This window comes from Aulonocara stuartgranti (assembly GCF_965226115.1).
Source record: "Aulonocara stuartgranti genome assembly, chromosome: 17".
Lineage (NCBI taxonomy): Eukaryota > Metazoa > Chordata > Actinopteri > Cichliformes > Cichlidae > Aulonocara > Aulonocara stuartgranti.
The window spans coordinates 40,891,690-40,902,281 of NC_138953.1; the positions used below are offsets into that span (position 1 = coordinate 40,891,690).

Here is a 10,592-nt window from a genome sequence, read left to right on the forward strand (position 1 = left end):
CCTAGCCAGTCTCCAGACCTCAACCCCATAGAAAATCTGTGGCGGGAGTTGAAAGTCCGTGTTGCTCGGCGACAGCCCCAAAACATCACTGCTCTCGAGAAGATCTGCATGGAGGAATGGGCCAAAATACCAGCTACTGTGTGTGCAAACCTGGTAAAGACCTATAGTAAACGTTTGACCTCTGTTATTGCCAACAAAGGTTATGTTACAAAGTATTGAGTTGTATTTTTGTTATTGACCAAATACTTATTTTCCACCCTGATTTACAAATAAATTCTTTACAAATCCTACCATGTGGATTCATGGATTTTTTTTTCACATTCTGTCTCTCACAGTTGAAGTGTACCTCTGGTGCAAATTACTGACCTCTGTCATCATTTTAGGTGGGGGAACTTGCACAATCGGTGGCTGACTAAATACTTTTTTGCCCCACTGTACATGTATGTGTGAGGATGTTTTTAATGCTTTTGGTAAATGTTAAATGGAGCGGTTCTTCCATCCATTCTCTTCCGCTCATGTTTACCAGGATGACGAGGGTCTGAAGCCTATCACAGGGCAAGGCTACACCCTGGACAGGTCACCAGTCTGTCACACAGAGACAGACTGGTGACTCACATCCCCAACCCTAACCCACACCTGTGGGCAGTTAAGAATCACCAGTTAAGCGGTTCATTGGTCAGCTGGCTTCAGGAAAACCGTTAATTCATCGTCATCATCATATATGTAAACGTGCTTCTTTTTTAATTAAACCTGAGAAACCACCAACATGTTTTTCATCCCATAGACTGAAATCAGGAACTTCTCTTAAAATGATTTAACAATCTGCTTCAGACTGTCAGACATGTAATACTGTCTGTTATCCCTCGATAAATAAATGCATTAGGTGTCATGTTTTTGTTTTTGTTTATGTCCTTTACTGTCTTTGTTTTTTACGTTTAGTTACAATGTTTCAGATTTTTTATTAGGACAGAACATCGTTAGTTTTTGTCATGATGCTGTGATGATGTGACCTCAGTGTATTTCTGCACCTTTTCTGTAGAAACAACAAAAAAGACATGATTTTGAAATATTTATATAATATATTGAAACAGACGATTTACAGGTTTCTCTTATAATAATTAGTGATTCTGTGCATTCATCGCACCCTGTCTGAGGATGGAAAACATTCTGACAGACGGGGCGGCCGTTGTATCACTGCAGTCATGATGAGATGTTTCTGATTCTCTATAAGTAGAAAACAAAACCTTCAGCTTTGTCAAGAGTTTCTAGCTTTTAACATCCATCCTCTGGAACAATACGACACTTCAGGATCTTCAGGTAGTTTTGGACCTTGTTGGAGTCTCGGCGAAAGCAGTAGAGGAGCTCGTAGTCTTTCATTAGGCGCCACTCAGCGCTGCCTGGTGCCAAGAAAGCCTCAGGAGACATGAGGCTGCTGACAGAGTTACTTAATATTCCCAACATCTGCATCTGGTGTGAAAAGAACAAAACATATGGATAAGACAAATTGTTTATATTGTTGTGTGTTTACTTAGTTTCTTTCACCCACTTAAGTAAAAAATTACAAAACAAAGTACTACACAAACACAGACAATCTAAACTGTGCATATGCTAGTGCACACACATCAGTGCCTCTGTCTCGCTCTGTCTCTGTTTCTGCCCTGGTTGAATTTTAACTGCAGGAAAATAAGCATTTGAACATGAACATGAACACAGAGCTGTGTGAAGCATCATAGATTAGACTGCTGCCCTTCACAGGCTTAAATATACTACAAGAACATCTGCTGGTCACCGTCAGTCTGTGCTCACATCAGTGATTACAACAGGAGAACGATCTCAAGGCAGCTAGGGTAGTAGTGCATGAGGTCCTTCAACATCTGTCGAACAATGCTCAGGATTGTCTATGAGGCTGTTGTGGTCAGTGCTATCCTCTGTGCTGATGCATGCTGGGACGGCAGGTTGAGGGTAGCAGAGGCCAGTAACGCTGTGGGGACGGAGCTGAACTCCCTTAGGGTGGTGTCAGAGAAGCGAATGTTGTCCAAGATAAAGACAATGTTGGATAACACCTCCCACCCGCTCCATGACGTGCTGGCTAGCCACACGAGCACGCTCAGTGAGAGGCTGAGATTACCCATAATGCACCACTGATCGACACAGGAAGTCATTCCTGCCTGTGGCCATCTCCCTGTACAACTCCATTGAACACACTGTAAACACTGCAATAGTTACATCTTTTCGCACACGCTCTACTGTAAAATAGCAAATGACAAAGTTCACAGGTTAGAGTCAAATGTCAGTCATAAATATTACACCTCTGTAATATTCTTTATATTTATAATTGAGTGATTTGTATATATTAGTGCTATTTCTTAAATTTGTAAATCTGTAACATATTGTATTGTTTGAATAGCTGAGTCTGTTACTGTACTGAGCAACTGTAACCATATAGTGTCCTTATGGATTAATAAAGTATTCTGAATGCGATCAAGCTAATCGTTGGTAACACAAAAGCCCTCGTTCAACAAAGTGTCTGAAGCTTGTCAGTGACCAGCTGAACCCTGATGAGAACGAATGTGTGGAAGGATCATCTGACATGGAGCTGACAGAGAAACTCAAACTACCACTGAGAGTGTGTACTGCTCATTTCTTTGGGGGACAAATATTTATTTCCTCCGCTGTGTATGTTTTGCACACACACACACACACACACACACACACACACACACACACACACACACACACACACACAGTACCTTCTCAACTACTTTCTGTACTCCTTTCCGTAGCTCATGCACCATATCACTCATTTTAAGAGATTTATTGGAGCTGAAGTCAATGAAGTCGTGGAAGTGCGTCATGCTCTGGTGGAAATGCCACAGAGGGTCCCTCCACGCCACCAGGAGCTTTAGAATCACCTCCGTCAGCTCCTCCCTCTGTAGTGACATACATGTAAATTATGGGTGTGACTAGAGTGGGATTTGTACCACTGAGTGTTACTGTAATATCATAAAGAGCAAAGGGAAACAAATTTACAAAATTCTTTATCATTTGAAAGGAAAACATGTTTCAAACAGCTACAATGTTGTTTATGGCAACAAAAGAAAGAACCTGAAACACATGACAAGACTCCAGGTGTAAATATGATGTGCATAGTTGAGAGGGATTAACTTTGAAAAAGGTGAATTTACCGCCATTCTCTGAGCGTTCTCCTTTCCATTTGGGGTGAGGATGTTAGACGTGTGACAGTTGCGACTGACCCGGCCAATCTGATTCTTACTGGGCAGGAAGTAAAGCTCCTGGGAGGACAAACATGAATGAAATGTCAGAGGTTAAATATCATCTAAATGTCAAACGTGCCTGGAGCACAAAAGCAATGAATGACTTAATACGATGTCTTGCTATCTCTGTATCCTTACTGGTGTCTGTCTGTACAATAGATGCGTCTTTATCACACATTCAATTCAGTTTTATTTTTATATGGCGCCAAATCTTAACAGTAAACAGCATAGCAGACTATACATGATACAGATTTATGTTAGCAAGTGTGGGCGAACTGTGAAAACATCTCGTACAGCTCAGTTAACAGTAAAAAAGTTCATCCTTGCATTTAATTAGACTGAAAAACTGTCTCATCAGGTTGGATTCTGCTGTTCTAACAGGATGACTGTGCGTGTATCTAATAAACTGATAATGCAGTGTTTGATTGACTACGTTATGTAAACCTACAATGTCTCAGTTAAAAGGCATCTGCAGACAGAATATCATATCCTCATGTCACAATCAAGCTTGTTCATTAAATATCGTTTAAAAAGCTTTTTCTGACGACTGCAATGAAGAAACATACAAACTCAGAGTGAAGGTCATTTGAAATGCTGTGCATTCTGGCTGAGTGTTGGATGACCCGGTCAAACAGGTTAGCCAGGGAGAGGACGTGACACCCAGCCTCGGCATTCGTACAGAGGGGGGCTGCATCCAGACTGGTCGGCTGACTGCAGAACACCAAGCACAACAAACCTACCAAGACCACAGAGACTAGGAGAGACAAAGGACAATTCAAAACATTAGTCTCAACCTGAATGTAATCTATTACTAAAGAACCTACCTTTTGAAAGTGTAGATGTATTTTTTTTATATTTAAGGTAAGACGAAAAATCAGGAAATAAAACTCCACTATAAAGTCACACACATGGGGACGATTGGATTACACGCAGATAAAGACACAGTCCATCCTTTCACCTCCTGTATGCACAATTCTGTTCCTGAAATACCTGATCGGATGTTTCCAGGCATCCTGCAGAGAAGGAGATCCTGTCTTAGAGCAGAGAGTGCAGATGTGCTCCTATTCCAAACCTGAATGCTTCATGTGAGGGTCAGACAGTTTCCCCTTTACACTCTAATATCAAAGAGAGGGAGGGTGGGCGGAGAAACATTAATAGTGATCTATGCTGTGATTTGGGCGACACAATAATAAATAATAAAACACAGTGTTTCAAAAGATGTTTGTCGGTTTTTTAAATGCATATTTGTGACAAACTGTTTTTAATAATATACATTATACAGTGGATGGGCCAGGCTCTTCTACAAAGCTGTTGTCTGTAACAGAGCTACACTGCATGAACTTCACTGTCCTCTGTGACAAAAACTGTTACAACACAATGTTATTTCAAGGTTACAGTGTAGCTGAATTCACTAAGCAAAAGTTATGCTTAATATTTGATAAGAATTTATATCGACTAAATTCAATTCAGTTTCATTTATATAGCACAAAACAAGAATCACTTCAAGGTGATTTAAATGTTCAATAATACTGTGATAATACAGAGACTCCAGTTTGTGCATGTAAATGGAGAGTCCTCTTCACACACTGAGGTTAATTATGGAGTTCCACAGGGTTCAGTGCTAGGACCAATTCTGTTTACATTATACATGCTTCCCTTAGGCAGCATCATTAGAAGACATAGCATACATTTACACTGCTATGCAGATGACACCCAGCTCTATCTGTCCATGAAGCCAGATAACACACACCAATGAGTTAAACTGCAGGAATGTCTTAAAGCAGCGGTCTCCAACCTTTTTTGCGCCACGGACCGGTTTATGCCCGACAATATTTTCACGGACCGGCCTTTAAAGTGTCGCAGATAAATACAACAAAATAAAACTAGTACCGGTACCGAAAAAAAGAAAATTTATTCATAACACACGTGAAAAGACCCAGGAAAACCGAGTAAACGATAAAAACTATAACAAAATAACGCTGAAAACTGATAAAAACCCTGAAAACTACACATTTCACACCTGAGCCTCAACTCTCGCGACCCGGTACCAAACGACTCACGGACCGGTACCGGTCCGAGGCCCGGGGGTTGGGGACCGCTGTCTTAAAGACATAAAGACCTGGATGGGCGCTAACTTTCTGCTTCTTAATTCAGATCAAACTGAGGTTATTGTACTCGGCCCTGAAAATCTTAGAAATATGGTATCTAAGCAGATTCTTACTCTGGATGGCATTACCTTGGCCTCCAGTAACACTGTGAGGAACCTTGGAGTCATTTTTGACCAGGACATGTCCTTCAACACACATATTAAACAAATATGTAAGACTGCGTTCTTCCATTTGTGCAACATCTCTAAAGTTAGAAATATCCTGTCTCAGAGTGACGCTGAAAAACTAGTTCATGCATTTATTACTTCCAGGCTGGACGACTGTAATTCATTATTATCAGGAAGTCCTAAAAACTCGCTGAAAAGCCTTCAGCTGATCCAAAATGCTGCAGCAAGAGTCCTGACAGGGACTAGAAAGAGAGAGCAGATTTCTCCTGTTTTGGCTTCCTGTTAAATCCAGAATTCAAAATCCTGCTCCTCACATACAAGGTCTTAAATAATCAGGCCCCATCTTATCTTTTAGGATTAGGCTTCAAACTTTCATGGCGGGGTATGCCAGTGTGTTTTGTGAACAGACCCAAAAGCAGACTCAGCAGGAGACGGAACTCAATTTTAAATTCAAATCCCAACAACAGTCACCTCAGGGCGCTTTATATTGTACAGTAGACCCTAAAATAATACACACAGAGAAAAACCCAACAATCATATGACCCCCTATGAGCAAGCACTTTGGCAACAGTGGGAAGGAAAAACTCCCTTTGAACAGGAAGAAACCTCCGGCAGAACAGAATGAGGACTTATGTAAACTTTAAATACTCACCTTACAGTGAAGATCCTTATCTTTAAATATAACCACTTGTCTTCCTCTTCTGTCTTGTCTTTCATCATCTCTGAGTGAAGTGATCTCTTCCCTTATTCTTTATCTTTATTCTTTTCCCTCCTTGAGAAATACATCAGCTGTGCCTTTAGCTAGCAGACACAGTGTGCGACAGGCTGCACACAAACGATTTGTGTGTTTGCTGATATTTGTTGAACTTATAGAAAAGCTCCTTTTGAAATGACCAGACACTCATCAGTCGCTTTGCGCCCCCTCCTCTTCTGTTGAACGGGCTACAAGTCCCAGTCTTGTACCAAAGAGTGATGTCTAACATCGTTGCACAAGTTGATACAGATGCAGTCAAGAGAATTTACCGTGGGCAAATATAACATATATAATAGATATAACATCAGGAAATTACCTGTTTTGCAAGTATCTTTATGACTCTGTGTAATTGTACATACTCTGTCTTCTACTTTATAATCAATATCTCAAAATATCGTTATATTAATGTTATATTCATTGCAAGTTTTGTTGTCCTCTTGGCCTGACCTTTGAAAAAGTCACATTCAGAATAAAGAATATATGTATAAAGTCCCTTTGCCACATAAGGACTGCAGCTACAACTGTGTGACAGAAATGCTGTTTCTGCCTTAAAATAACTTAATAATAATAATAACTGACACGAGATATGTTTGATATCTGTGTCACAGATTATAGGCCAGCAAGTCATTTACAACCATTTACAGACAATCTTCATTTTTGTTGTTCGGCACAACACCGGCCCATAACATGTAAAATTATATTTACTAAGAAAAAAGTAATAATATGACCGATGAGCCTGCAAGTGCATCGGCCCACTGAGCAAATGTCCAGCACGCCAGAAATCTCCCCTCAAATGTCTCAAACCAAAAGTGACCTGTTTTGGAAATCTGAGGAGTAGAAAGTACAGATGTCGGTGTCAGAAAAGAAATACTTAAGTCCAGTTACCTGAAAATTCTACTTAAGTACAGTAATGAAGTATTTGTACTTTGTACCACCTCTGAAACTGAAAAACATCCACACATGACCAGAAGCAGCATGATGTTCAAAGACCTCAGAACATCACCAACATTTAGCAACTTCACGAAACAATAGAGGAAGTATTGTTATCAGATTGATTATAGAGTGAATTGATTATTAATTATATAGTTACCTCTTGTCTTATTCATTTATTACAAAGCTTCTGATACACATATATACTTCTACTTAAGTAATAATAATGATGATTGTATTTATATAGCGCTTTACAATTCCACTATTTCACACACTGGAGGAGGCAGCTACAGTTGTAGCCACAGCTGCCCTGGGACAGACTACGAGGCTGCCATATCGCGCCATCGGCCCCTCTGGACAACACCAGTAGGCGGTAGGTGGAGTGTCTTGCCCAAGGACACAACCAGTGTTGACCAGGACAGACAGAGCAGGGGGATTGAACCGGCAACCTTCCGGTTACAGATGAGCGTCCCAACCCCCTGAACCACGGTCGCCCCCGACTTAAGTAGAAGTACAGATAGGCGTGTTAAAAATTTGGGGTTCAAGCACTGATTCACTGATCCAGTTAAATGTGAAAAAGTACAGGTACTGAAATGCACTCAAAGTACGACGTATAAAGTGCTGTTTGAAGGATTTTTCTACCAGCTGTCTTTGTTTGAAGCTAACTGAACCTTGTGCTATATGAATATAATAATAAAATAATATTAATAAAGGAGAATACAGTGGAACCCCGAAATTAATTTGTTCCAGAGGGTCTTTTTCCTTTTTCCATCGCCTTTTGAGTGAGGCGATGCTGGCTGAAGACGAAGTTCTTGGTGGAGGAGGAGGTGGTGGAGGTTGAAGAAAGCATGCGTATGCATGCATACATACGTACATGTACATGACATTATGGAATTTAATTGAATTTGTTTTGATTTTCTATTTTATCTATTTCGTTACGCGGGCATTTTGCCGTACCACGGGCAGAAATGTTGCCGTTAAGTGCCTCCGTAACTTGAATTTTTGGTTAAATGGGGTAAACCGGGGTTCCACTGTATCAACTTTTGCATGTTAGGGTACCTGGGTCGTTGACCCAGTGTGCTGAGTTTTGCATTATTATTGAACTTGATTTTGTCTTTTTTATTATTTCTAGTCTTTGGGGTTCAGTGTTGGAGTTTCTAGTCTTCTGGTTTCTGTCGCTGTGTTGCTCTGACTCTGTCAGCTGTATCTCCTTGTCAAGTCTGCATCTCTGTTTCCTGTGTTACTTTGAAAGTCTGTCTCATGTCAGTGTTTCTAGTTTTGCTTCCCTTGTCTCGTTAGGTCTAATTTCTCTTAGCTGTGCTCTCCTCCTGTGTCCCATTCCCTCGTTATCCCTCTGTGTAGCCCTTTGGTCGTTTCATGCTCTGTGTTCTGCCTGTTTAAGCCCTTTTAATGTTTCTAGTTTAAGTGAGCTTTCTGTTTTTCTGCCGTGTAGCATTAAATCTGAGTTTGAGTTTACTCCGTGAGTCTCCACTTTGGGTCCACCGATCCTGCCTGTCGCACACAGTACATAACAGGAAGCCTAACATCAGTGGAAAAGAGTCATTTCTGTTGTGAACTCCAGCAGATTTTCTGAGTACAGGTTGTTGCTGGCAGACACACTGTGTGATAAAATGCACAAGGAGAGTTTATGAGTTTGCTGATATTTGTTGAGCTGACAGAAATGTGCTGATAGATATTTGGCATTACCTTCCATGTAAAAACATGTTACTTCCTTTATGATCCCTCTTGTTTTTAACTGGATTATTGAGACCTTAACTTAAAGACACCTGGACTAAAAATGCTGTTCTGGATCCCTCTGCCCCACTTTGACCATGAGTATAGCACTGTAACCAATGGACAAACTGCATGTTTTGGGTTAAACCTCATGAAATGAAACCATTTTGAAAATGTCAGGAGAAGAAAGTTCAAACCTTTGTGTAAAAATGTCGAGAGCAAAAGTAAAAAGTTTAAAAAAGAATCCAGGTAAGAAACACTTACCTGGATGATTGAGCATCAAGACATACCAGAAAATTCCACTGAAGTACAAGTACTTAGTCACCTTAGTGTTACTTAGTGTTACAGTGTTAAACTACAAACAGATGATTTTGTACTGACTGGTAACAACTGAGTTAAGAGATGAAAGTGTGGATCATCTCAGCAACACTCAGTCGGTAATAATACTAATAAACTTTACACCATTATGTTACCGATCAGATGTTACGTCTGATCGTAATATTGAGCTTCTGTCAGATGTTTCTCCAGGATGCTTTGAAAACATAAAAATATGTCTTACAGAACAAGATACACAAAATACAGGACATAAAAGTTTTAGAAAGCCTTTCTGTGAACGTATGTTTGAGGCTGATAATGAGTCAGCTGTGGGGGTCTGAGCTGGTTTTTGGAGCTCTTTAGGTGGTTGGTGTAGATAGAAGTGAGGCCATAAAACCACAACAGTGAACCACAGTGTGATATGAGAACGTAGCTTTGGACATAACAGCTACAGTGACACAATAGCAATAATATACTGTGTGTGTGTTGATAGGTTTGTAGCTTGAACCCATCCGCTGGAACGTTAAAGGCAATATAATTACACTGCAAAGCAAGACACAAGTAGGCAAGCTTCTTCATGTTTCTCGTGCACGGGAGAGAACCGGACAGGCACCGTTCCTTCGCTTGACCCCAGTAGCTCTCGTCCGTTCTCCCGTACCACTGTTCTTTTATTGAGGTTACATGAATATGCATAAGTTCATTAACATATGACGTCTACATACACACAAAGAGTACCTTGCCTGTGTGTGTGTGTGTGTGTGTGTGTGTGTGTGTGTGTGTGTGTGTGTGTGTGTGTGTGTGTGTGTGTGGACTGCTGATCAAAGGGTCAAACATCCTTGGTCAGGAAGAGGGTAGCCTCCCCCTCACCCTAGATGGTTCATCCTAGATAACACGGTGAGGAAGTCCTGCAGTTCATCTAAACAAAGAGCACTTAGACTAGAACAGACGCAACTACGTTAATCCTACCATAAAACAATAAGACACGGTATGACCTCTCATGCTCCCAAAGTGCTGTCTAATACACACAAAGTTTGCAGACTATCAAGGATCAAAACCTCTACCAATCTACAACTAATTACAAAACTCTAAGCATATATAAGTAAATATTTCTAAGCATAAATGACAATCAACAATACAAATCTAACATGTGTGTGTACACGTCTGCCACAGATTCACTCAGATGTTTGTTGGTGGAGCTGCTGCTTCACGTGACTCTGCTGCACGTTCACCAACACACTCATGTATACAAAGGGCAGACGGTCTTGTGCTGTCACATTCGGACTGACCTGCAGAGTAACAGGGTGACTAT

At 40.7% G+C, this 10,592-nt stretch overlaps 1 protein-coding gene across 1 annotated transcript; it reads right to left on the minus strand.

The window, feature by feature from the left end:
- Nucleotides 1-1,094: 1,094 nt before the first annotated feature.
- On the minus strand, nt 1,095-4,373 carry prl2 (prolactin 2). The gene is made up of 5 exons (XM_082510398.1): nt 4,266-4,373; nt 3,842-4,029; nt 3,186-3,293; nt 2,751-2,930; nt 1,095-1,467 (listed from the first exon to the last, which is right to left on the minus strand). The coding sequence occupies exons 1-5, from the start codon at nt 4,285-4,287 to the stop codon at nt 1,273-1,275; spliced, it is 693 nt and encodes a 230-aa protein (XP_082366524.1). The 5' UTR covers nt 4,288-4,373; the 3' UTR covers nt 1,095-1,272.
- Nucleotides 4,374-10,592: the final 6,219 nt, after the last annotated feature.